The 27,977-nt window shown below is 40.2% G+C and overlaps 1 protein-coding gene across 1 annotated transcript in view; it reads left to right on the top strand.

Moving 5' to 3' along the window:
* TMEFF1 (transmembrane protein with EGF like and two follistatin like domains 1) overlaps window positions 1-27,977 on the top strand; it is a 128,537-nt gene that overhangs the window by 59,651 nt on the left and 40,909 nt on the right. Inside the window, exons 2-3 of the mRNA XM_048079575.2 lie at window positions 14,828-14,937; window positions 19,292-19,421. Coding sequence (XP_047935532.2) covers window positions 14,828-14,937; window positions 19,292-19,421 — 240 coding nt within the window. The remainder of the gene's footprint in view (window positions 1-14,827; window positions 14,938-19,291; window positions 19,422-27,977) is intronic.

Raw genomic sequence — 27,977 nt, forward strand, 5'->3', positions numbered from 1 at the left:
GCACTCCCTAGGTTTCCAGTATACATAGATTACTTGATAATGTAAGTACATTTAATAATATTTAATTATACCGTATGATCCATCACCTGAGAAACATTAATAGAACATCCATTCGATTCTCCCCAACACTAACATTGGAGTTCTGCTATACTGGAGAAAGGAGCTCTTCCAGCCTGTTCATGGGTCTCTTTCAGCCTGTCTGCTTTAAAGATATGCATTTGATGGATCCAGAGGCCCAAAGCATTTTCTCACAGAGCATTATACTGACAGAAGCAGAGGCTTGGAAGGAACAAGGTGGCCCACAGGCTGGGCTCAGTTCCTGCAGGAAGCCTGCGACTCAGAACAGTCTACAGGTCTTTTATCTGCTGTGAAAATCTGTGCAAGTTCCCTTTTTTGTTTCTCTTTTTCATATTGACAAGGGTAGCTGACCTTTGAAGTAGCTACTGAGTCAATAGATGGCTCTAGATGTATTGAGAGGCTTTGTTCTCCCCCCCTCCCCCCCCTGCAGTATAGACAAAATTATTAAAAAAAAAAAAAGTGATCATTTGAATACTGCACAGTGGCTTATAACAATATATATAATTAAAATCTAGTGTTAATATATACACCTAATTAAAATCTTTTTAATATAGCCATCTTGACAATGATTAAATGAGATACTGCAGCGCACATTCTAGTGGTAGGAACACAGTATTCATCCATGTTCCAGGGCACTGTGTGTTTTCCTACCCATGCATGTATAATGTACATATCAGGTCCACTTTTATAATTTTTGTAGGCTGTGATTTGGAGTTATATAAAAGGAATATAGTCCATACTCATGTAAGCATTATTAAAAAGTTTCTACTAATGCATTTATTGATCATTTGATAACATTCTTATAAGAGGGATAAAGACCAAAAATATTATTTCCTTTCTAATGATAGCCTTCAATTTTTTCATACATCTAAAAGAAGCTGTTCAACTGTTTACCTTAATGTTTAAAGATATACCATAACTCTTGGTTGAACAGTTAATTAGGATGAAAGTGATCAAAAATGTTATGTTCTTATTTAACTCTGCCTATTTCAAGTAAAGAATACATAAATGCATCCAGATGTTATTAGAGGGAGTATCCCAAAGTATCCTGAAGTTTTTGTTAAGTACTCCCCTGCTTTATCATAGGCTGACTAATAGAAGAACATAATGCAATTTAAGAATGAATTCCTGAATCTCTTTCATATTTAATACATTCCAGTGCTTATCAGCTGCAAATAAGGAATTGTCAGAAAGCATATGGCATCTGTTGCACACCACATCATGCGTTTCAGTACCAAGAAAATTACAAAACTAAGGGAGGAGCCTGGGTCTGAAAACCTTTTTTCCACCTATAGCAGATGGTCAGTTTTCTAATTTAAAATTTTCTTGGAGTTTTGGCATACTGCCATCTGCCTCCACAGCCACAACAGTGCAATAACTCTGTCGCCTCTCTTAGAAAATGTTTCTTGAGAGTAAATTTAATGCTTAGTGAAGTGTTGAATTTACAGCTGCTGGGAGCAGAATATAGTATGTAAGAGATGGCCAGGAAGCCCTGCTGATTTCCCTCACCTGGTTACAAGTAAGGTTGTGTTTATATGAAACTGTTGTGAACAGCATTTGGGAGTTGCAGGGAAGATATTTCCAGTTATTTGTTTTCACAGGCCCTTCAGCAATCCCACGTACAAAGAATCAATCAGCAGCATCAATTGCATTCTTGCTAAAAGAGCTTGACTGAGATTATTCAAAAAATCCTTAATCATTACCATTACGAGAAGACAGTTTTCTGTAAGTTTTTTCTTTGCCTCGGCTTTGTCAGTCTCTATTAACATTGAAAATACTAGTGCAGACAGGTGGTTGTAGTGTTAAATGCATTGCCACAGAAGGTGTTACCTCCATCTGCAAATCTGTCTGTTTAGATATTCAATTGGAGATGGGAAGTAACCCTGAGTAGGTCCTTGTGACATGGGACATAGTTTGCTGGCTTTCTCTAGTGAAGGCAAGTTAGACTCCTCCAGACAGATGATGGTTTCAGTCACTGCTAACTTGAATTAGATTTAAAATTTTCTCCTGGCATGAAGATCTTCCTGTCCTGTGACCACAACCTCAATCATGATTTGATCTTTATTCCCTTTGTTTGCAACATCTTGGACGTTATGCATTTCTTTCAGGAATTCATGTGTAAGTTTGGCTGGCTCTTCCAGTTTTCTACACTCAGAAAATAAGATTTATTGCAGGTTTGAAGTCTTGTGATGTTTTCAAAAACTCTGTTACACTCATTACCTTGAGAAGACAGGTAACTTGCTAACATTTTTGGAAAGCGTCATTTGGATACTCCAGGTCTAGCAGCTTACTCCACATATTCAATCAGTCTTGAGTGACACCAGTAACAGAGGCTTGCAGAAGTGGTCTCTCGTAAAAGAGTTACCTGAGGCATGGATCCCTTCCTGGAAACTTCAGGTGACTGGAAGGAGAGAGAGAGGAAGAGAGAGGAGATGAGGTGTCCCCATCAGAAAACTGCTGTTGCATGTATGGGAACTTCTTTTACAAAAACAGCCTGCATGGGCACGAGCTGTTCCCTTTCTGAAGAATGGTATTATGCTTGGTTTGAGCCCAACTTATGCTCCTCTTTTTGGTCTTCTTTTCTTCTCTGTCTCACCCTCCTTAGGGCAAAACACACCTCAAAAGTGTGTTCAGACTCCCCCATCTTCCCATGCATTGCTGTTCAGGAACCAGCCCCCCACACTGTGTTTCTGAATAAACAATTTTTTTTCTTATTTTTTTTTTCCTAGCAGGAGTATAAAACATTTCTGGTGTGCATGGCATTATCTGCATTAAGCTCTATCACAGCTGCACAGCTGGACTCCTGAGCAGTGATTATCAGCTATTTGAATACAACAAATGAGTCGTATAAGCTGCATTTATACATCAATATAACTCTTTAGTTTGCACTAGGACCCTTAGAGAGTTAACATTCCTTTTACTCCCTAAGTCTTTTATTTCTGCTTCATTTTTGGTGGCCATCCCAATTTTCTAGGGGTAGCATTGAAGGTGTTTCTAGTAAAGGGAAGGTGATCAAACTGAGCAAAGAGAACCTGGTAGCAAAACAACTGGATGAATGTGATGTGGCATCCTGCCTTGGCCTTCTGTTGTAATCTTTGTCTCTCTATACTTTCCTTCCTCCTCCAGTGAAATGGGCACAATAATATCTGATTTTTGTCACAGTTTGTATGACTTCTCTGCTTATGTTGTAAGTCACGAACTGGCTCTTATCTATGCCTTTCAGAAGGGGGATCAGATCTGCACTGCATCCACTAGGTATTGTAATATTTCACATAGTTATTAATGATAATGACTGGAAGTAATGAGTGATGTTTAAAATTTAAGATATTTAGAGGCCATGTTTTAGATTTATGTTATAGAGTCATCTTGCAGACAGCAGCATTTCCCCCTTAGATCATAAATAATTAAGGATAGATTAATACACTATCTGACAACTCTTTGTCAGATATTTTCTGTCACTTTTAAAGGGAGGTTTCAAGTATGAGGAAAAAATGGTGACTTAAAATACTTCTCTGGACTGTAATTCTACACACTTGTCTCTAATAGACTGAAGCCCTAGTCAAGATAATTATTATTTGCATAAAAATTAGGTCCTTAAGGAATCGCTTGTGTCCTTGATCCTACAAGCACTTAAAGGCATTCTTAATCTTACACATGATCAGTTCCATTTGGTTTATCTAGATCACACATATGCTCAAGATTAAGTCTCTGTCCAGGCACTTATAGGACTGGAGCCTCAGATTATGTGTGTTAAGAGGCAAAATCTCATTTCAAATATGAGATTCGAAATTCCTCATCCAAAACTACTTTGAAGACAATACTATTTTCTAGAAAATTGACCAAAAGCCTCCCTCTTTTTTCTTGTTTTTATATCTGAGAAATTAAAGGACTTAGCATTCCAGATAATTTTCTATTTCTTCTGTCTTTATAAACCTAAAGGGAAAATATTTGGAATAATGGGAAAATGGAAGGGGAGGAGAGTAACATAGGAGTCAATACTGAACACTGAAAATATTATCATGAAAAAGATTTGGTTTGGAATACATGTATATATTTATTTTGCATTTTTTTCCATTTTTTTCCCTATGACAGATACAATTTTTTGAGCCATTCATGATCTGCATAGTATACATTGTCTGTGTAATAATCTGACCAATTCTGTATAACCTATCTCAATCTTGTGTATTAGTTTATCTTCAAAGGACCATGAAAAAGTGTTGGTTTTCTCCAGTATTTTTCATTATCTTTAGCATTTTTCATTATCCTTACTACTTACTACTTAATAAGTAATAATACTTAATAAGTAATAATACTTAATAAGTAATAATTATAAATTACTTATTTTAAAAAATGAATTAAAAAAAAGTTTTGATTTCATAGTCCCCCAAATATCTTTAAAATAGTAAAATAGTAAAACAGACAGGATCCAAGCAACATCTGTAATTTTCATTAGAGGAAATTGTAAATCCATGGGCAGAGCCTGAATTTCTACACACCCTTTGTTGTTCCAAAAAGGTTCATGCTTTCATTTTATGTGTAATTTGTTATCCAGATGTCACAGAGCTGAAACAATAGATACCCTTTTCTGAGGCTGCTGGAGGACACATCCTAACCCAGGGGTGGCATTACTGAGTTTTTACAGCTTCTTAAAAAAATTACTGTTTTTTTGTGCTCTGGGAGGGGGTTGGAGACCAGTCCAGTTTCATGCTGGGACTTCCAGAACACTGAAGTCAAGCCTGTGTTGAAGTGACCTTGAGAGCAAAGAAAACATACAGGCTTGGTGGTGAATGGACACAATTCTGATGTGCTCAAGCTTCCACTGACTTCGGCTTTTGTTTCTGCAACAACAAATCGTGATCAGGCACTTTTACTGCTTCTCTCACTTGTGCTCACAGAGGTGAGTGCTGCTTTCTCTGGCACAGCAGCAGAGAGTTCTGCAGGCAGTGACTGGGGAGAAGGGAATACTGAAACCCTTATAGAAAGATTATGTCCTCGTTGCATCACACAGCTGTTCACACCGTGGCGTGTTTCTCTTTTGCTGCAGAAGAAATTGAAGTGAGGAGCAAACAACAGAAGGTCTTGGCTTTTATCCCCATGGCTATGTAGATCCATTAGCCATCCATCCCCTACCTGTAAACAAATCCAGCAGTCCTGTAGGCTTGACAAGACGTGACACCTCTAATCCAGATCTTAATGTGGCAAGTTAGACTAAAGAAAAACTTACAAGCAAGTTTTGTGCCACAAATGGGATTAGAATTTGACCAATGTTATACTGCAATTCAGAATCAACTTGAGTTATGTATGTCAGCTACAGATCAAAGAAGAAATTCTCTGTAATGCTGATGGAGACTAATTTGGGCCTCAGTATTGATTTTAACACCATTTTACCTTGCCTAGGCCTTCGAGTTTTTCAGGAGTGATACTGCTCTAGGTATAAATGAGAGCTCTGTTTGGGAGTGTTAGAATAGCTTGTCATTGCTCTATAGGCTTAGGAAAATAACTGTCCTTAAGGAACACAACTAAAATGTTCACCTTGATTTGTAATTAGGCATAGAAAGATTTCTTCAGGAAGAAGATGGAGTAGCCAAATCTATAACTTCCTCAGGAGCAGTATACTTGCCTGCTTGGTTCTTACACTGGGAATGGTGCTAGAAAACAGGTGAGGAACCCCAGGGTTGAGGGCTGGGGGAGAAATACAGCATACCCTTAGCAAGAAACTTGAAAGTGTTTTAGATATTTGACCATTTATCCCTTAGAATGAGAGACAGAGAGCAAGTAGGTGTTAAGAGAACAAGGACAAATAACATTTTCCCACTGGCTGTACATGCACATGCTGCACAACTGTCAGGAATTAACGGTATAATTTATGCAAATGAAAAATTTCATAGGAGCCCCACTAGTTGAAATGAGGTGGTGAAGTGTAAAAGTGCTGTTTTTTAAGTTACCCTACCAGAGTGCATCCATTTGTACAGGCAGTAGCACTCAGCAGCACATCAGTTATCTCACGTATTTCCTTGGTCATCCAAGTATAACTTCTGCTGGCTGCAGAATGTTGTTTTTCAAATCTTAAAAGTTGAAAAGTTGTGTTTGGCATGGGACAGAACCGTGGCAAGGAATACGTTCCTTTAACTAGAGGCTGGCCACATTCCTGAATTTGGGAAGATGTTTTTTGTCAGTATATCTTGCAATTTTGGAAAACAAAGACAGATGTGGTACTATTATGGGCATTCAGCCCCCATGGAAATAAATTTTACAGCTTCCTTAAGCTGAAGCATTCCTGATTTTACCATCACCTGTGTGCTGTGTAATGTCTCTGAGCAGCTCTAAAAAGCCCGTGTGTTTGGAAGTGTTTACAACATCCAAATTTCGATTTCCAAGTCGCAATATATAATGACCGCAATAGCACCATGACTGGAAAACAGTTAGCGACAGCTTATTTTGTATGTGCTTATGGTTTGATCACAGGAGCCTTGTCACAGTGTACATTCCCTCAGCTCCTCCAGTTTGCACGAATTTGGACCCTCTTCTCCAAGCAGCCACTGATTTTTCGTAAACCTATAGGAAGATCATTGTGTCAGGCCTCTGCCACTGTCAGATTTGACCAAGACTGCCCAGTGAGTGCAACAGTTGTTGGAAGAAACCAACAGAGGCACCTTTGGAATGTCACTACTCTCCACATCCTTCATTTCCCTAGAAACTGCCCTAAAGACTGATAATACATGTGGTAACTAATCTTGCTGTAAATATGCTATATAGGCATGTGTGTTTTTTTTCCTAATATTTTAATATTATGTAAAAATATGCAGTGGCATGCTAACTTCTTTGTAACAGCCTTGTATAATGACATTCAATACTTTTTTGTAGTAAGACAGATTCTGCTTTGCAGACGAGTTTTGAAGGCAGCGCCTGGACAGTTGCTAGCAGAAAAAAGTGCCAGATCTGTGCCCTGATGGCCACATGGCTGTGCCACCTAACCCTCGTACCAGCATAAGTGTCTCTGCGAGAGAAAAACATTTCAAGTTTTCTCACTGCATCTTTGGCTGTCTCCAAGCAGTTGCACAGCTGGTCGATTTGTACCATTTGCTGAAATATTCACCTACAGATTATACATAATTTCTGAAATATTATCAAAGCTTTTAATATAACAAAAAAAGTGCCTCAACTTTCTCCACAAATACAATTTTTTTTTCTGTGTATGATGGAAACAGAAATGCACCATGGGCTGAATCCAATATTTTGACAGAACTGTCATCCAAACACTCATCACTCTGACACTTTCCTCACTTTTTTCACACTGAATAGAGTTACTCTGAGGCATAGTGGTAATGTGAATAATTGCAGTGTGGGAGACTCTCAGGTTCAAAGCCAATCTTGTTACCTTGCTGTGTGAGTGCTAGTTGTTAAAATTTGCTCCAGTTTCCTATTGTGTACAAGAATACTAATTACTTTAGCAGCACGTATGTATTCTGTTTTTCTCTGTTTTAAAAGGAGATTATCGTGACTAGAAATGTAAAAGTATAGTCATCCTAGGTAAATTGGACGGCACTTAAGCAATCAAATGTTAATGCAGTCTTGTAAAAGTAGTTTTAGGGAAATATTTCAAGCTTTATTCACTCAGTTAGCATTCTCAAGAGCCAAAATACAGCTTCTTTTTTTCTTTTTTTTCTGCACAATTGAGTCTTAAATATTGCATCAAGACACAACAAAACAGTTTTTACTAGTCCTATAATACTGCTTAAAGTTTCTTTGAAAGCAGCACATTTGCTATCAGCCACTTAATGCATCCATTAGTTGACCAATTAAAAAAATGTCTGGGAGCATCTTAAGTCCATTAGACTACAGTTGTTGATGTGTTTTGTTTTGTTGTTTGTTTGTTTGTTTTTTTAAGGGAAATTCATTTTAACAATTTTTTTCCACATAACCTCTGGTCTGTTCCAATGAATTGTTTTCTTCTAATGGAACTGTGAAAGAAAATGCTACTGTATCACAGAAGAGGCATTTTAAAGGATTTTTAAGGGTTTCAGTTGCATTTGCTTTGTTTTTAAGGGTTTCAGTTAACTTTGTCCAGTGTTACATATTTTCATTTTCTTCTTTCTCTTTTCTGGCTGCATTTTTTTAAATACCTCTTCCCCTCATTCTTTTCTTTCTGCTCATCACACTCTCCACCTTCATAATTTCTTCTAAATTTTTTCTTTCTTAAATTGGACACCGCAAATCAGCAACAATATTTATCTTCAAAGCAGATGTACCATGTCTGAACGGTATCCTCCTTATCTTTGAATCATTTCCCAGTAGAGTTTATCTTATTTTCCGTTTTGTTTGTTTGTTTGTTTGGTTGGTTGGTTGATTGTATTTTTCCCCAGAAAAAAATACCTTTTCATATGAACAAAACAGTATGGTCCACTGTGACTTGCTTTGACTTACCTGCCACAAGCATGTAGTATTTATTTGGACAAATAATTATTAAGTTATTCTGAAAGGCTTGACTACTCCCCTTGACTGCTTCCAATAACCTCAGACCATTTCTTAGAAGAGAGTCAACAGTTATAAATTCTAGCATGCAAATTGTCATGATTTTTGTAATCCACAGTTGCTGAAACAGATGTGGGACAGCAAAACACAGGCTTCCTAGAGAGGAGCTTGGTGCTCCATGCCTGCCAGTGTTCAAGAAGCATTTGGATAATGCCCTCAAAAATATGCCTTAACTTTTGGTTAGCCCTGAAGTGGTCAGCCAGTTGGATTACATGGTCTCTGTAGGTCCCGTCCAACTGAACTATTCTATTAATTCTATTCTATTCTATTCTATTCTATTCTATTCTATTCTATTCTATTCTATTCTATTCTATTCTATTCTATTCTATTCTATTCTATTCTATTCTATTCTATTCTATTCTATTCTATTCTATTCTATTCTAATTCTATTCTATTCTATTCTATTCTATTCCATTCCATTCCATTCCATTCCATTCCATTCCATTCCATTCCATTCCATTCCATTCCATTCCATTCCATGCTATGCTATGCTATTCTAAATGATATGGATAACCCAAAGCAGAGATTGTTTATCAATTACTAAATAAGGGACATAGAAGTGGCCACTCATTCACTGTCTTCTAGGATGAATTGTGCCTCAGTGAAGCACTTTATGGACATAGATGAAGAAAAAAAGGGTGTAAAGACAAGATGTTTTCTTAAAATGGCATCAGTGGCAGGTGTCAAAGAAACTGATGCAAAGCCTGGGGGCTTCCTTTCCACAGACCTGTTTGTGTACACGTGCATGTCTGCACAGTGTGTGCTGACTTGTTTTAAAATAAAACACCTTCACCACACAGGCATGTGTGGTGGAATAACGCTTCACCTTCAGCATTTGGCATATGTTCAGTGGATTTGACTCCTACTTTTGATTTTTGCTACAGAAACAGCACAGAAGTTGTGGAAGGTGATGTCAAGGAAGTATCAGGAAAATTATGTCAGGAAGCTGGAGGCAAGCAGAGATATGCCTGGGGCATCCAAAACATTTCCTGGATTTTTTTTTCCCATTAATTTTTCAGTAATTTTATTTACCAGTTTTGTCCCTCAAAGCCACCCTTGTGGTTTAAGTGGACAGGCTGTGCTTGGCAGCAACTGAGGCACAGGCCTGTCTCTGAGTGTCATCTGTGGTGTGGAGCAAAGGGTGTGACCAGCAAGTGAAGCTTTGTTAGAGTTAAGACCCAGGTTATTAGTCTACTTGTCAAATGAACAGCTCATTTTCATAGTCTTTAAGGGGATGGTTTTATTTTTTGTTTCTTTGTTGTTTGTAGTGTTTTGTTTTGTTTTGTTTTGTTTTTTTCCCATTAAGTTCTCTAGTCATTCCTAAGTAATTTGCCAAAAGCGGAACCATCACCAGGCAGAGAAGCCAAACCTGAGCCTTAAGGCTGACTCCTAAAATCAAATAAGTAATAGGTTTTCTGCTCTTCAGATTTTGACTGTCTTCTATGGTGCTGAGGGCTCATTCAGTCATATCTTTCAATCACTATCTTTAGTATACTTTGTGGACTCGAGCATACCCTCACACAACATGATTTCTCCTCAGACCACTTCTTCCTAGGCAAATGTTGACCCACTCCAGTTGTTTCTACAGTCGAGGAGGGGGGGAGCAGGTATTAACCTGTAGAGGAACAGCCCCTTTCTGAGCTTTCCTAGCTGTATCTATGAGTGTCTGTATATGACCTCCATGAGAGGTTGTGTGCCCTAATTTAAAGCTTGGCTTCACAAAGAACAAACTGTCAGAAGAGCAACAGTGAGTTGCCACCCCACACTATCCTGCCTTTCCTCTCTGGTAAGAACAGTACAAGTTGCTCCCCTCCTGTAGCAAACCCATAGGTCCAGAGAAAAATGCGGAGGGTCCCGGAACCTCACCTGGTCAGGCTCTTATCCATAGGGAACAGAAGGCAAAGGCAGATGGGCAGAGAGAGGATTTCCCTGGCACAGCTGAAATATTCAGTAGGGCTGTATATGGTGGCACTGCCAGTGAACCCACCCACCCACCTGCATGTGGAAAAGGCACTTTTTGTTTCCGTATATCCCCCCCACTATTACTATGTACGACAGCCAACACCTGGAGACACACAAGTTTTGAAAGAAATGAATTGCTTATGAAGTTACTGGATTTGCCCATCCTAGATTTTATTTTATTTTATTCTGTAGGTATCCAGATGGAAGCAACATGTGTGGTGTACTTAAACTCCAAATTGGATTTCATCTTCGGGTTCAGAATTTCAACATGTGTAATTTAGCTTGGTACTAGAGGTTCATGCCTCAGAGCAGTGCATTTTGAGGTCACAAACGAAAAGCCAATCTCCAGCTACTTGTACTGAGCTGTATTTTGAACTCTCTGAAAGGAGTCAAAATGGAGAAGGCTTTACTTATTTTTATTAATGTGTCAGATTATCACAAGGTGAATTTCTCTCAAAAAAAGCATTAAAAAATAAAAAGCAAAAAGACCTTGAGGTGGTGCAGACAAATTCCTGCAAGCTGCTCTGTGCAAGTCACTCCTCACCTCACCAGCAAGCGTACTGGTTGAACAGATACCAGCAAGTCACGTGAAATACTGCACTTCAGGTCTTTGGAAATTAATTTTATCTTAAATTTGGAAGCTTGGCTTAATTGCACTAATTATATTTTCTCCTGGGAGCTGATGGATTACTACTTAAAATCTTCCCCCTGTATGTAATGAATCATACCAAGGCTTTCTCTTATTTATACCTGCTAAAAGTCTAGGAAATGAATTGTGATAGGCATTGAGGAAACATATAAGAAATTATGCTAAACCATTTGCTGCATGTCCTTCCTCCATTTATAGGTCTGTTCTCACATATGATGATAATGATGCCATTCTTCTGGAAATAATCGCAGAAACTCCATTTTAATTCTTTCTCTATGGGGATTCCATTCAAGAGAGAGCATATTTCAGACATGCAAGACATCTCCTGCTCCTCTTCACACCGCTCTAATAACATCCATTCTCATTTATTCATTTGTGAACAAAACTCTATAGATGTGGAATTCATTACAGCCACCACACTTCTCAGTTCTAGTGATTTCATCGAATGTAATCATACATATGTCAGAGCTTTGATTTTACTGCTACTTGAATTTGCTACTGAATGGAAGCAGGGATTAGATGACATCCTAAAGTAGAATAAAGTTCATTTGTCACATTCAACTGCCAGCCACCAGGCTATCTTGTCTTTCATATGGTTTCAGAAAACCACTTCAGCTCCAAGTCTCTGAGTAGCCTTTCCTGTTAGGGTTATAAAAAAAAGCTTGTAATCAGTATTTATGATTTATATGGAAAGAAAGACAGTCCACTCTGAAAATTAAGTAGCAGAGTTATAGCTGTATTGTTTCTGTCATCTTAATTCCTCTTGAGGATGTTTTTTTAAGTCTGAGTTTCTAGTGGGGAGGGGGACTCGCAAGGGCTGATTCGTCACCCCCATCTTCCCATCTCCTGTTCTAGTTTTGTCCTGAAATCTTTCTCACTGGCTTTTGCAGTTGGAGCAATAGCTGAGTTAGGAACAAGTGCATCTCTGGTTCAGCCTTGAGGCTGAACTGCCAGCTGGGGACTGCCTGACTCACCCTCCATCCATCCCCAAAAGTAAGGTCCCTTGCCCATGGTGAATAGGCTCTTTTCTGCAGCCAGGGTTTGGGCTCTGGGTGAGAGGTGGACATTTGACCTTCTGTCCAACAGAGGGCCACAAAAATGATGGAGGGACCAGAGCATCCCTCCTATGAGGAGAGGCTGAGAGAGCTGGGAGCATTCAGCCTAGAGAGAAAGCTTGGAGGGGATCTCATTGATACCTGAAGGGAGGGCTGAAAGAGGATGGAGCCAGGCTCTTTTCACTGGTGCCCAGTGCCAGGAGCAGAGGCAGTGGGCACAAACTGGAACACAGGAGGTTCTGTATGACCATCAGGCAGCACCTCTGCGCTGTGCGGGTGACAGAGCACTGCCACAGGCTGCCCAGAGAGGCTGTGGGGTCTCCTCCCTGGAGATCTCCAGAAGCCGCCTGGACATGGCCCTGGGCAGCCTGCTCTGGGTGTCCCTGCTGGAGTAGGGGTGGGACCAGGTGGCCTCCAGAGGGCCCTGCCAGCCTCAGCCATGCTGTGATCCTGTGATTTACACTGGGAGAGGTTGCAGAAAGTCTGCAGTAAATTGCTCAGGCAGATGGAAATTGCCAAAGGGGAAAGACCCTCAGGATTTCAAGCATGAGTTGCATGAGAGGTGATATGAGGTGCTGGAGAGTGCATAGCACCAAGTACAGTGAGCTTGTTTAAAGAGGGAAAGAGCTGAGAATGGGGGTCCCCCATCTCTTCAGTGTCCTGAGCTCTGGAGAAGAGGATTTTGAAAGCTGTTAGCACTGTAATTTGTTGGTCTGGTTACTCACTTCTATAAATTACATTCTCTGAAATGCAGTTTCACCAAAAGGTGGATTCTTCTTTCAGATATGACAATCATTTCCTCTTAATTAATCTTGATAGTTTGTTCATCTTCCCGGAGCAGATCTTCACGAGGAGAAAGAAATGCACATTTCCTTCAGAAGCAAATTATGAACACACTAAATTGAAAAGCTGCAATGTTCTGTCACATTAACTCGGGTCCTACAATGCAGCAATCACACTTGATAAATGGTGACATTAAGAATAACATTAGAGAACACGTGCACAGGGTTGTGATGGCAACCAGGATATCTAACCACCCCGTGTTACATGCATTGCCCTCTTCATTTATGTCTTTGCAAATGATGGACGTATAGGGAAAAAAAAATCAATATTTTTTCAATTTTTTTTTGTCACAGTTAACTAAACATGGGGATTATAACTGGACCTTCTGTTGAGCTATACCCCTGTAACTTTAGTGCTATGAAAAAATATGTTTTACGCTACGTTAAATATGGAAGTATATAACACATTGTAGCATAATGTAAAAGGTAAATTATTATATAATACATATTTATTTATATAAATTATGTGGGCAGTGTATAATGCTGTATTCCTCCAGGAGTAGTTTTAGGAGGTGTCTGTCACTGCTATACCCAAGTGTTTACACTACTGTGAGCAGGAGGGTGACTTCCTATTTCAGACTGCAAGTGGCAGTGAGAATTATTGTCTTCTAGTTTTGACATACCTTTCCCCATTTCTGAATTGCTGGTATTCAGTGTTTTGTTTAAGCTAGCTGTTGGGATAGAGCTTGCTTATTAGAAGTCACAGACTTTATCTAAAAAAAAATACTGCTGTCAATGAATCTCTTAGTGGGTAGTGTTACTGTATAGTCCTGGAGGTTTCTGACTCTAACCCAAGCACACAAGGACCTTTTGAGGACTATCATTCATTGCACTCTTAAACACAGCTAGTGGATTTTTCTGGCACCCATGGTGTTATTTTCACCTTTTCATTGCAATCAATAGCAACAGCACTGTTCCACTGAACCTGCGAGGACACATTTAGGCTAACGCTTACTGCTTCCATTATCTCCCTGGTACCTTCTACTGTTCTTTCTTCTATATAGATCTCAAATCAAATGTATATTTCAAAATAAAATGTAAATTTCAGAAGAATATATGCCCCAAAAACTTGACGCCATATAAGCAGCCATTGTGTTAGCCCTACTACTTGTCCAGTTGATGTATCGGCCTTTGCTTTCCCTGTGCTCCTCAAGTCAGTTTGCTGGTTGTACCTCTGCTGCAAGCTCAGTGGGGCAGGAACTGTATTTGTGTTCCATATTTTTATGCAGCAGCTTAGACAGAAGGGCGCTGGTTCATTACTCTGGCTCCTACAGTGCGAGCAAATTATAATAGTTTAAACACACTTCAGTTTATTTTTAGGCTGGAGGATAATGGTCTGAGTGAGCTGGAGACTGGAGAACAGGGCAGAGACACTTTGTGGTTGTATCTTTTGTTCTTCCTCAGGACTTTCAGGGCAAGCCAGGCAAAAAGGTGTAGCGGGTGATCATGGGCTAACACTCGTGTTAGGGTCCCGGCTTCAGCTAGACCTCACTTCTCTGGAGAAAGGGTTTGTACTGGGGGCAATCCTGGCAGGGAGGACATGCGACGTGATTTTGGCAGTGTAAACATGCACCTGCTTGTGTGGTGAAGCAGAGTTTAGCTGTAGCTGTTGTCCTACGAGGGGAAGCTGCCTCTGGGGAGCAGGATGCTGTCCCCCAGATTACTCATATTTCAATTTCTGTCTCCTTTCTCTATTTTTTTTTGCACAGAGTTAAATGTAAGAGAATCTGATGTAAGAGTGTGTGATGAATCGTCATGTAAATACGGGGGAGTGTGTAAGGAAGAGGGCGATGGCCTGAAATGTGCCTGTCAGTTCCAGGTAAGGACTCCTCACTTTGCCATTTGTCTTCCTGCTTTTTCAGGCATATTGAAGTATTTACACAGTCACTGCTTAAAAAAATTCACTCATCAAAGGCACGTATAATTTAACCGAATGCTCCTTCTTCTAGCTTTTAATTACACCCATTGAGAGAGCATGGGACTGAACTGGACAGGGCCACAGTCAGGGAGCAGGTGCTGAACACAGCTTCATGTTAGCTACCCATGCAGTTCTGTGGAGCCTATTCTGCGGTCCTGAAGAAAGGAAAGCCACCAGGTGCCTGGTGCCCACAGTCCTTGCCACCAGCACAAGGAGAGATGGGGACAGTCAGGTGACCTCTGCCTTCCCACCTTGCTCTGTCCTGCCCTAGACCCGAGATGAGAAGGGAGGTGACCAGAGCAGAGCATCCAGGCACTGTCAGACGTGCTAGGTGACACTTTACAGTTTAAATGTAATATGTTACAGAGTACTTACTCTAATATATTAGAGTATTGTATGTGATAATAGTATTTGGAAAAGTCTTCCCCACTGTGCTGGTGGCTGAACATGCTGCATTAGACCCTGGAAGATCCAAAGGTAACTTGATTATTTTTCCTTCCATACTTCTTGCCTGGAGAGATGGTGAGCTTGGTGTGGCTCTGTAGCTCAGTCTGTTAGTCAAGTCAGAGCTGGATTATAGGCAGGGGATGCCTCTTGTCACACTCAAATTCCATTTCCTTCTTTCAGTAGTCAAAGGCTGTAGTACTTTTAATACCTGTGTGCTGAAAATAACATCAGCAACAACAATAAGAATAAAATTAAATTGTACCCAAAGAGGAAAAAAACTACAAAAGTATAAAAATGTTCTCTGGCACTGAGTGGGCAGTGAAAATCAGATAATAACAAGATCACCAGTGATCATAAATTTTATTGAATGAAAATGAGTTTATTGAGTGAATTAGTCCCACTCAGGAAAACAAACAAACAAAATAGTGAAATTTGATTAAAAAGTCATATGAACTTTTAAAAATTAGTAAATAACAAGTTCAGTTTGATTTATTGGTTTTTGAGCCTTTAGTTTACTCCTTTTGTAACAATAATGGCAAGCTTCCTCCCCCAGTCTCCACATTTTTAGAGAAAAGAGAATAAGGAGATGCTTTGACTTTATAATTTATATCCAGGACAAAAGTATCAAATATTATGAGACTCCTGGTAAAACTGCAAGAGTTAGCAGTGTTATCAACCAACCCTGGAGTCGGCTATCCTTTACTGTTTTAAAAATAATTTTGTGTTCTGTTTCCAATAAATAATAAATCAAGGGGGACCAGAATAGAAGCCGGGTGTGTGTGATCTTACACTGTTTTTGGATTCTAGTGTTTCACAGCTGGCTTTTGATGCGGTGTCGTTCAGGTGGGTACCTATGCTGAGGGCATCCTGCAGCTTGTACTCCCTAAGAATAATGAGATCTGATTGCTTTTTAAGTGAATAAAAAAAAATTAGGAGAAGAGTTTTATTCATCAGCCTTCACTCTAGCTTTAACTTTTATTTATGATAAACAATCAAATCAAAGCCCAGTAATGATTTTAAAAAGGCGGGGAGAGCAGGGGGGAGAAACTCAGCCCTAGGCTAAGCAAAGGCTTTGTTTACTTTCTGTGGGTAAATTTTATGACTTCCTCATATCTAGGTCACAAGGACAAAAAAAGGAACTGGTTCGTGTGATAAGCTGAAATTTTTTCTTGAGGACCCCATTTTAAAACCAATGTTATTTTTAAGCTAATCATAAGTTTACTTGTACTTCCTGGAAAATTTATCCTACACTTTAAGAAAAGTGCTTAAGTCTATCCAAGAGGAGAAGGTGTAGTATTTTTCAGACACAGCAGGTTGAATTCTTCTTGTAACATTCAACCCTGGTTATTCAGCAAAACTTAGCTCCACCAAAATATCCCAGGTAGCAAATAGCCAGCCCAAACTGTTAGGTTCTTTATGTCCAAAGCTATCTGAGAGCCAGCTAATTTTTTTTTTTTTTTTTTTTGCTAACATTGCAAGGTTTTGAAAAGGAATGAAACAGATTTATATACAATGGTTCAAGTAAATCCAAGCTGAAAGGAAGAGGTGGGGATCTACTCCTGTTCTCCCTAAGTAGCATTTTCTATTATCCATAACTGGAGAGAGAGCAGTTGGATAAATGGACCACAGGTCTGGTTCAGTGAGGCATTTCTTACATTCTTAAAATTGCAGTTTCTAGAAAAACTGACTTTAGCAAGAGAGTTGCCTAATTAAACTCTCGGGTCCAGTGCTGGTTGGGCGAGGTTTCTCCTGTTGTAGGAGGACTGCCGTTGGCTGTGAGGCTACATGCTTTGGCTCCCCTGGCTGCCCCACAGCAGGAAGCTTTGTGGAACACAGGGACACTGCTATTAGACTTAGACTTATGCTGTCTTAACCTAAGGCAAAGGCTGGCACAAACTGTCCCTCGGATTCAAGAAAATGCATAGAGACTTCAGTTCCCTTTTCAGCTTCCCCACTCTTTCTTCCTCCTACTTACATATTGCCATTCCTGGCTTGGCAGCATTTCTTAACTGTTTGGTCTTCCAAAACCTTAAATATTAATGAGTCATAGTTTTTCCTCATAGAATCCCCTTTAGAAACAACTAGCTGCCAATTTTCAGCATTGTCATCAAAACACATGGCGTGGCATGGCAGCAAGAGCTCTGCAGGCCGTGACCTCTCTGAACACCTTGTGGGCTTTCTCTGTCTTGCCAAGTCTTCTAACCCAAAGTGAGATACTGAAGTTTGAATTCCCAGCAACAAATATACAGATGAGAGTGCAGGAGAGGTGCTGAAGGATTCACTTGTGCTCTACTTGCAGTTGCCTTAATGATATCCCGACTTTCAGCAGACCTAGTCATGAAAAAGGATAACTCCCTTTTTATTTTAATTGTGGTGGGAAACAGCACATGTTCACCAAACTTTTGAAAAGGATCAATACCTGGCAAGTCTGTTCTGCACCAAAGATGGTGCAGGGCCCTTTTTGGATCTCGGTAAGAACAGCTCAACAACAAATGGTTTAATAAGATAACCATTTTAATAAGACAGAATAAGAAAAAGAATATGGACAGCGAGTAAATTTTACATCTTAGCATCTTACAAATCACTAAAGAGTTAACAACCAGTTTAAAAAAAAAAAAAAAAAAAAAGGAATCACTTTGCCTCTCATTTTCTACCCACAGGATAGAAACCTGTAGTGTTAAAATATGATGCAGTGACATTAAGATTGAATAGTATCTGTAAGCTGTTGTCCTTCTGGAGCAGTTTAGCTTAACTATCATTGTTATTTCTGTGTGAACTGTGTGCCACAGGTTGAACTACATAATACATCAGTTAAATCATACATCAGTTTAATCATACACTTCATACATTTCAGAAATTTGGTGGCTAGTCTGTATCTTTGTTCATTGTTTCTTGTTTGTTTGTTTGTTTTTGCCTTGGAGTTTTAAAGATGCAAAAGGAGTCTAGAATTAGAGTTACCACTGAAGCCCCAGTCAGGGTGACATGTCTTTATCCACACAGTAAAGTGGGGTTTGGATGCCCAGTTCAGCAGGGAGCGATGTAGTGCTCTAAGGCATTGGCAGACAAGCTGTTTCAGTATGTCTCCCAGCATTTCTATACGCATTATACATACAAGAAGTATATAAGCCATCTTTCTTAGAATGAAAGAAAACAGTAAAATACATGCTGCTCCTGCCAAAGCCATTCCAAATGACAAATTTTCTTTTCTTCCTCTTTTTATAAAGTTTACTGATGCGACTGACTTTGAGCTCAAAATTTTGCAGTACAGCAATACAAAAGCGTTATTATAGTTGTTGACCATGTATAACAGACTTGTAATATTCATGAATTTAATAGTGATTGTTTTCCATCTCCCTTGAAAGATTGTTCTGAGCCCATAAAGACCAGAAAGGTTCCTCTTAAACTCTGTTCACTTCAAATATCCCTTTTTCCAGCTTCATCCCCCTGCGCCTAGTCATAGATTCTTGTGCTATATTAGAGAAGTTTTCTCTTTCCTCAGTGTCTTTCTCTTTCAAATGTTTCTAGATGCTTGTCATATTCTCTCTAACCATTACTGAGACCCACTGTGGTTATTTAGTTACTTTAGTCTTTCCTACTGTATTTGTATATTCTGCCCATATGGAGCGGAACTATTATTTCAGCTACTGGAAAGAAATGTATACAGTGATGTAATCTTCCTTTAGTGAGCAGAATTATAATTTACCACTAACCACTTTATATTTACGCAACTATCTTACTATATTAACATGCAACTGAGATTACTCACATAGTTTTGTATGCCTGAGTTACTATATATTTTGTCTTACAGTGTCACACAAACTATATTCCTGTTTGTGGATCAAATGGAGACACTTACCAAAACGAATGCTTCCTCAGGAGAGCTGCTTGTAAGCATCAGAAAGAGATAACAGTGGTATCAAGAGGACCTTGTTATTCTGGTATGTAAAGCATTCTGTGTCACTAATGAATGATGGTATATGGTCACCTCTTTATTTAGCTCTCCCTTAATTCTAGAGATTTTTATTTTCATGCTTTTTGCTGAGTGAAATGTGGGAACCACAAGTCCGCTTTAACAATAAAATTTAGTCATAGAGAAGAAAGCTGATATACCTTCTGATATGCTAACAGGTTAATAGATAAATGTTAGAAGTAGAAGTAATTTATCTGAGAAAAAGTATGTACTATTCTGATGTACAGATAGCAGAGACTTGATATTCATTCAAAAGGTTTACAACAAAATTGAGCATAATCCACATTAGTCGTGTCTTTAGAAATCATTTTTAAGATGTGCAGAATTAGTGTGACATCCAGCAAGTGACTCTGATCACCCTGACTGCCACTGGACCTTTATCCAAGCCATCATCTTTACTAATTTCACATTGGTTATAACATTGAAGATATGCATAAATCTTCGAAAATCATTGTAGCTCACATTTCTACTGGACTGGCCTTTTCCATCTTTACACACACTTAAAATACGTGGCACAGGTTTATATTGGTTCTTTTGGACACAGAAACCTTAGGTACCAGAAGTCTTCTGGACAGTTTTCAAAGCTGGTGAGAGCAAACAGATGGCTGGCTGTCCAGAATTAAATTAAATGACTCAGCAGCATCAACAGCTGCATTCTTTGCTACTTAAATAATACAGAAAACAAACAAACAAGCAAAAAACTTGTGGGGCATCCCTCATCTTTTGGTACACAGCAGTTACTAGTTTACATCTACATGGTTGCAAAAAAGTGTGATTACAGATCAGGTGCAGATCTAAGAGCTATCTTGTTTAAATGCAGCATGGTTGTGTTTACACGAGCTGCTCTAATGCCTTTGACTACATCTATACCAAGATGTGGTTTTGTTTACTAAGGTTCAAAACAATCTATAGCTTTGGTCCTATAACTAAACAAAACCTGCATTTTGTGCTCAGCTGAGCCATGTAATTCCAGCAGACTGCAGGCAGATGACTGAATTTTAGCGTCTTTCTCAATCTGCCACCTGTAAATTATCTCCTGGAAACAGGGAAATTAGGAAAAAAAATAAATCCATTATCATTTTGGAACACTCATGTATTCCAATAAAAACATCCAAGAAGTATGTAGGTTTGAACTGAGGCTGAACTGTGTAACTTTTATTTTTTATTTCATGCCCAAATTATTTTAAAATACAGACCCAAAACACTAAAGTTTCTGTCTCACACTGACAAAAAATACTAGGAGAATGTTTGTGGAACAGAAAATATATATATATATATATTTTTTTTTTTCTATGCATTCTACCCAACTAAGAATGACATTTTGAAATGAAAAATTGATTCTTCCTAGCCTCAGGTTGCCGGCAGCTAATTAAAACATTACTCAGCTACTATGAGTTTTTTTTTTTTTAAGCTTCCTCTGCTTTTCCTAATGTGCCACATCAAACCCAAGAAATGCAGCACAATTTTTACCATTTGGTATAATAGATCAAGATGTGCTGAGACACAATTGACCGGAAAGTACTGACAATATTCCTGAAACTGAGGATGCCATTCAGGCTTCGTACTGTGCTTACGCTGGCCCAGTCAGTTGAGCTCCAGCAGAAGGGTACTGGATGCTCCCAGAGTGTCTGGCATGCTCTGATTGATCTGAGAGTATGGGATCATAAAAGCCATCCTCTGGAACCAGCCCATTCCCTACTGATGATAATAGGTCATTCTGGAGTCAATATATTTGTATTCTTGATCTGTAGCACGCACACACACACATACACATGATCTAATGCCTAAATTTAAAAAAATCATTTATAGGGTCACATTAATTTTCACTTAGTGCCTTGGAATTTGCTGTGAAAATCCTTTTGTTTGGGTATGTCTTTGGGAGCCCAGTATAGGTTCACTAGTTTTCTATCACAGCCTCAGTTTTTTCAAAGCAAAGGCCTGCTTTGCTGTGGAGGGATGCACACCAGATAATATGAAGGAATTCTTCCAGGGACAACATAAGGACTACTTAATTTTTAAGTATGTGAGAACTCTGAACCTCATACACGAATGAAATACTTCCCATTTGCTAGGGATTGCTACCTCCTGAAGCTGTAGCACTGGAGCTGAATACACTGAATGATTTAGTTAGATGTATTTCTTGACAGGTAACACTGTGATTAATTTTTTACAGTCATGGGTGATTTAAGAGCATATTTATATATTTATTTCCTTTGTCCTAGTGCTGTCAGAGTTGCAAGATCCTAAAATAAGCAACATTAAAATAATAATAATAATAAAATAATAATAATAATAATAATAATAATAAAACAGAGTAAATCATAGGTGCTTTAGGAATGAACAAAAGACAAGTTTTGAAATTAAAAATTATGTTTTAGAGAAATGTAGGAGAGTGTATGACTGAAGCTTTGGGAATTGCATATAGAGATCTCAACATTTTCAAGGCCCATTTTTCTAAGAAGGGACTTTGTTTTTTCCAAATACCTGGGTTTACAGAGGTGTTTATATGCCTAACTATCCCTGGCAGAAGCTGTGGATGGTGAAGGCCTGTGGGTTTCAGTCAACACATGAAGTCTCACATAGCAGAATACAGAGATACTAGGAAAATGAGTAAAATGCACCTTTACTGCTCTCTTTGCCTAATACTTTAATATAACTTAAAGAAGCCATCAATGAAATCAGTCTAAATAAAAATAATAAAATAAATAAATAAACAATAATTAAAAAAAAAAAAAAAAAAACTAACTAACTTGCATTCACAAAGCAAAAATCACTGGCATCATCCAGTCCATGACTGGGTGGAGCTGAGCAGAGCTGAGAAGCAAGGTCCTTGTCCATGATATTCCCTGGTGGCATTTCCCATCTTCCGTCAATTTTCCTCCCTCTCTGTGGGCCTTCCCCCAGCTGGGGCTGGACAGGTGACCTTAGGATTATCATACAATCACAGAATCACAGAATCACAGAATGGCTTGGGTTGGAAGGGACCTCAAAGCTCATCCAGTTCTTACACCCCTGCCATGGGCAGGGACACCTCCCACCAGACCAGGCTGCCCAAAGCCCCATCCAGCCTGGCCTTGGGCACCTCCAGGGATGGGGCATCCACAGCTTCTCTGGGCAGCCTGTGCCAGTGCCTCACCACCCTCGGAGTGAAGAATTTCTTCCTTATATCTAATGTAAACCTGCCCTCTTTTAGTTTAAAAGCATTCCCCTTTGTCCTATCATTATTTGCCTGAGTAAAAAGTCACTCTCCATCACAGTTATGTTGTGAACTAGATCAGAGCACTAGCTCAGCTTTTTTATTATTATTATTAATATAATTTATTTATTTCTCACCTTTATCATTTGCAGTTCAGCCCACAAACTCATGCAGGGATAGGAACACCCAGCTGGGCATGGGGAGGTGGCAATGCCTACACCAGGATTCCTGCCATGCTTACAGCACCAGCTATCTAGCTGCTGACCTGAAGCCTTAATCAGTTCATAAAGGATGATATTACACTAAAATTCTTTCATATTATACACCTGAGAATCTTCTACCAGAGGTTATCCCCAAATGGCTTGCTAAAACAGAGTAAAGAAATCCAGGAGAGAGGCAGTCAGGGTGCTCACAGCACTGAGAAGGAGTGTCACCTAGTCCCCTGATTTCTTCTGCCTCCTTCCACTGGAGAATTTATTGCTTTTTCTTTAAAATAAATTAATTTAGTGAATATGAAATAGACCTGTATGATTTATTTCTAAGAATGTGTGTTCCTGTTAGCTCACACACGGAGCCAGCATTTTGACTGGTGCCAGATTTACATTATTTGCACATGAAAATGAAACCACACTATGATGTAGTACTTGAAACCGCACAATGATGTAGTACTCTACATATTGCACTTACAGATTCTCAGTTCTGTATGTATTTGGAAGCCACAGTCCGTTGCTTTTTCTGTTGGGATTTCTAAAGATTAAAAAAAAAAAAAAAAAAAAAAAAAAAAAAAAAAAAAGCAACTTACAAAACCAGAAGCAAATATTACAGCTCTGCTAGGTATAAGGCATGATTCTCTTAGGAGTGGCTTTCACTTTTTTTTTCTTTTTTTTTTTTGGTGGGAGGATTACAAAGAAGCATAATTACATGTACACGTTGTCCTGAAAAGAAATATAATAAGCTCAATTTAATCCTTTTGAGGGAGATACAGGAGAGGTTCAAGGCAATTCCCCTCTAGATTAAGAAAGTGTGAAAATAACTCTTTATGCTCGCACAAGAAAGCCATAACAAACCTGAAAACCTGCTATAAAAACATACATGTGTTTTGCCAGCTGACCGAGACACGTAGTCCTAGGTCAGAACAGGTCAGAACAGGAGCTTTCCTGTCCAGCCCACAAGGAGGATCGGTGACAGCACAGCATCACCCGTCTGTCATTAGGAAGGAAATGTTTTGGGAGCAAAGAACAAAGCTTACACAAACATACTGCATCAATGAATGTCAGAATTTAATATCCTGAGCTTTTGTTGCTTTGCATAATTTAGCAGGAGATGGCTACCAGGATCAAGTAGTGGAAAAAGCTTTTCCCCTGAAAATGTCAAGACAAATGAGCATTGACTATGCACAGCCTGGCAAGGCACAGGTTAAAACCCTATCTCCAACAGCCAGGGGCCTTGCAGCTGCTGGCAATTAGGCTTGTCAGCATTCCTCCTAAAAGCTCCTGCTGGCATATGAAAACCAGGGGTAATTGGGAGCAGCAGTCATCTTCCTTGAGGCTGGAAGCCTGTGGGAGCAGGACTGAGCTGCTGGGTGTGTGGGGTGGCTGGGTTGGCATGCTTCTCAGCAAGCATCCCCGTGTGCTTGACAAGTGGTGGGAAACTGGAGCTTGTTTTGCTTTAGGCTTTGCTCTGACTGGCAGCTCGGAGCAGGCTGTGCCCATTTCAGATGTCTTCTGAGATGCTGACCTTGCTCTGCTGCCTGGAGATTTCAGCGATCTGTGCTGCTGCAGGGACATCCTCTTGGCTTTCTGGGTGGGGATGTTCTTATCGCAGGTTGTTAATGATTTCACACACTTTTCACTCGAGGGCACTCTTGTGTTCCCAGAGTTAGACTGCAGAAAGCTTGCCCTGTCCCACCAGGGAGACTGCTGCCCATTGGGTCTACATCAGCCTGGAAAGCAAGGCTGAATGCCTTCAGCTAACAGGGGGCTGTGACTGGAGAGAGCAGCTGCCCTTTCTCTCTTCCAGTTCAATTTAATATGATGACTAATTGACTGTGATTGAATAAAACAGTCATCGTTACCCAGGACTTGAGCAATGAAGCTTTGAGAATGTTGGTGTGGAAAGAACAATTTCTGCTTAGTGCAGAAGGGAGTGGTGTGTATTCTCTTTGTACTAAAAAGAAAAATGATGAGGAAAAAAAAAAAAAAAAAGCACCCACTTAACACCCCACTATATCCCAAAAGCTTTAGGGGAGAATCCAGGTCTTGGGTATAAAGAGTATAATAACTCCTGGGTGCCAAAGTTCAGATACTGGAAATCCCTTCTCAACAGTAAGCTAATCCTTGCAGTACCCAAATTCCACAAACACGTCAGGATTTTGCTTTGTTTCCTGGAGAATGGCATACGGTTTTACCTCTGATGTGTCAAGAGGTATTTAGTCCTGCCCACGACTGAATAGCTGCTGACCTATTTCTTACAACGATCTGAAAAAGGTTCCTCCTTTTGGCATTTCTTTGCCTACCCTTGTGTGAGCAGGATCTGAGAGGTTTGCTCTGGAGGCACCCACCGGACCACGGGTCCTGTGTGAATCAATGGAAGGGTCTTCTTGCTCAGAAGTAGTCACGAGAGTGTGCTCCTGTTTGGCTGAGCCATTTGGAGCATTTATTGCATATAAGGAAGAGAGAGGTTCAATTTTCATGCTAGTTGGAGTTAAAACCTGACCCTGCTGGAAGAGTGGCCTCATCTGAGTGGGAGAGGCTGCCTTCTGCATCTTCTCCAGAGCAGAGCACCGTGCAGAAATGGCTCCTGTTCTGAGAGCCACAACAAAAATAGGCATTCAGATGCTATGCCTGGTCCAAGTGCTTCTCTGTGTCTTTTATCCAAAAGCTCCTTCATGGAGAAAGGCAGTTTGTGGCAGAAGCCTGCACATTTGTGTATATGCATATCTTTATGAGCCCATTTGGAAAAGGGTGGCTTAAGTAAAGAGAGAGGAGTCAGTCTCTCTCTAATTACTGACCTTTGGCTGGGGGGATTCTACTTCTGTCCAACTTCCGTGCTTGTTTGAGCATCCTTCTTGCCAGGTCCCATAGCATGGAGACCAATTCTGGAAATCCTGAATTGGTTAAAGGCCTGAAAAGAGCACGGCTGCTTGTCCAAGTAAGCTTGCAGAAAATGCTACTTTTTAAACAGCAGCTGCTTAGGAAAACCTAGCCAAGGCTCAGAACAATGCAGGAACACAGGATTTGTTTAGCATGGTTACCCTGGAGAGAAGAGCACTAGCACAGCTCCCTGACTCAGGGGGGAAGCACAATCTCCCTGTCAAAAATGATGCAAAGTGTTATACAAGGTGCCACTCTTTTTTTTTTTTTTTCTTTTTTTTTTTCTGAATGTTTTCTTCAGATCTGAAAGCCCAGCAAAGCAAGAATGGATCTATCTCTTTACTAGGATGCTCTGCACAGAGTTGCCTGTGGACTTCAGGCTGGTCAGCCCAATGATCTATGTGGATGGGTGACCTGAGCATCACCTCTATCATTTACACGGCTCTTCTATTGCAGCTCCTGCCATCAGTGCAGTGGCACCTCCTCTGCCACTCAGCATGTGTGCCTGGTGGTGTGGCTGCAGCCCCATGGCATGACTACTGCTGCCTGCTGGAGCTGAGTGAGGCTTCTAGTGAAAGGACAAGGGGTAATGGCTTTAAACTAAAAGAGGGTAGGTTTACATTAGATATAAGGAAGAAATTCTTCACTCTGAGGGTGGTGAGGCACTGGCACAGGCTGCCCAGAGAAGCTGTGGATGCCCCATCCCTGGGGGTGCTCAAGGCCAGGCTGGATGGGGCTTTGGGCAACCTGGTCTGGTGGGAGGTGTCCCTGCTCATGGCAGGGGGGTTGGAACTGGATGGCTTTAATGTCCCCTCCAACCCAAACCATTTTGGGATTCTCACCTGGGGCTGGATGCATGGGGGGAGTGAGAGCTGGAGACAAAAGCATGGAGCAACTCAGGTTCCTGGGAGGCTTTTTAGCCTTTGGGTTTTGTATGAATTACATAATGCACTTCCTTGCATTTTTAAGTCAACCTCTGCTCCCTTAAAACAGCTTAGGGCACAATTTCACCACTTTAAAGAAGCCTATGTACTTAACTCATATAAGTAAATTACACTTCTTCAAATTTCTTATTGATGTAATAACGCATCAGAGTCATAGAATCATTTAGGTTGGAAATTCCTCCAAGATCATCAAGTCCAAATGAAGGCATAGTTTTCAGCAATTCAACAATGAAATTTTTTATGGGATTGTCTGCTTTGTCAGTAAAGTGGGTCACTGTGGATGGAAGAGGAGTCCTTCTGTTTTTACACTTATTTCTGTAAGGTAATAAGCTCAGTCTATTAGACACACAGAATAATGGTATAGGAGGAAAGAAAGAAAAATTTAGACTTGGGAAAAGAGAATTCTCTATTGCTGATACTCCATGTAACAGGAGATTATTTTTAATGTGTGAAGTGACCCAGTAACATGGAATTTCACACAAATTTCACACTTTACTCCACGTACTAGAGGGAAATATTCTTAGAAATACAGCTGCTTAAAGAAAGGGGGGGAGGGGAACATGGGTGAAATTCAACAAATTGAGGGTTTGTTTTTTCCTCTGATGTGAGCAATGAGCTTGTAGGTGGGAGTACTGAACCTCACTGCTCTCTCTGTCTGCTCTCCTTGCTCTTTCAGGTTTGTGGAAATACATTGAGCTACCTTCTCTGCCCCCAAAGAGGGCATGAAAGGAGAGGTGTGGGACGAACAGAGTGCATGCTCTGCTTCTCTCCTCATCTTCCAGAGAAGCTGAGCTCACCGGGGAGGGGAGCAATTTACTGGCAGTAATTGCCATCCCAGCCTCTCCTTTCCATCCCCTTTGAGCAAGAAAGACCGAGGGAGGTTTGTGACTCTCGAAGGGCTTGTCTTCACAGCAGTGCTAGCTGAAGACAGCGTGCAGAGCATGGCCCAGCAGGATGCAGATCCCTGTGCAAAGCCCCTGGCCAGTCCCAGAAAGCTCTGAAGATGAGTGAGTTGGCCTGGGGGGGGGGGGGGGGTGTGGAAGCTCAAGTCCTGCTCATGCTTGAACTGTAAATGCAGAGGGCATGCAGCTACAAGCTGCTGGTGAGCTTTCACTTATCTGATGCTAATCCAGTTAAACGCCAATGAAATAACTATGCTGCTAGAGCATCCTTATAGGAAGTGATCAGCTCACTTGAGCTATCTTATAGATAGATAACCTACGCCAGCTTCACTGTGAGGACCAGTTTCTTCTGGAGGCGCTTCTGCAGCCAGGTGGTTTACAAATAACTCC

The sequence above is a fragment of the Anser cygnoides genome, chromosome 2 (assembly GCF_040182565.1).
Source record: "Anser cygnoides isolate HZ-2024a breed goose chromosome 2, Taihu_goose_T2T_genome, whole genome shotgun sequence".
NCBI lineage: Eukaryota > Metazoa > Chordata > Aves > Anseriformes > Anatidae > Anser > Anser cygnoides.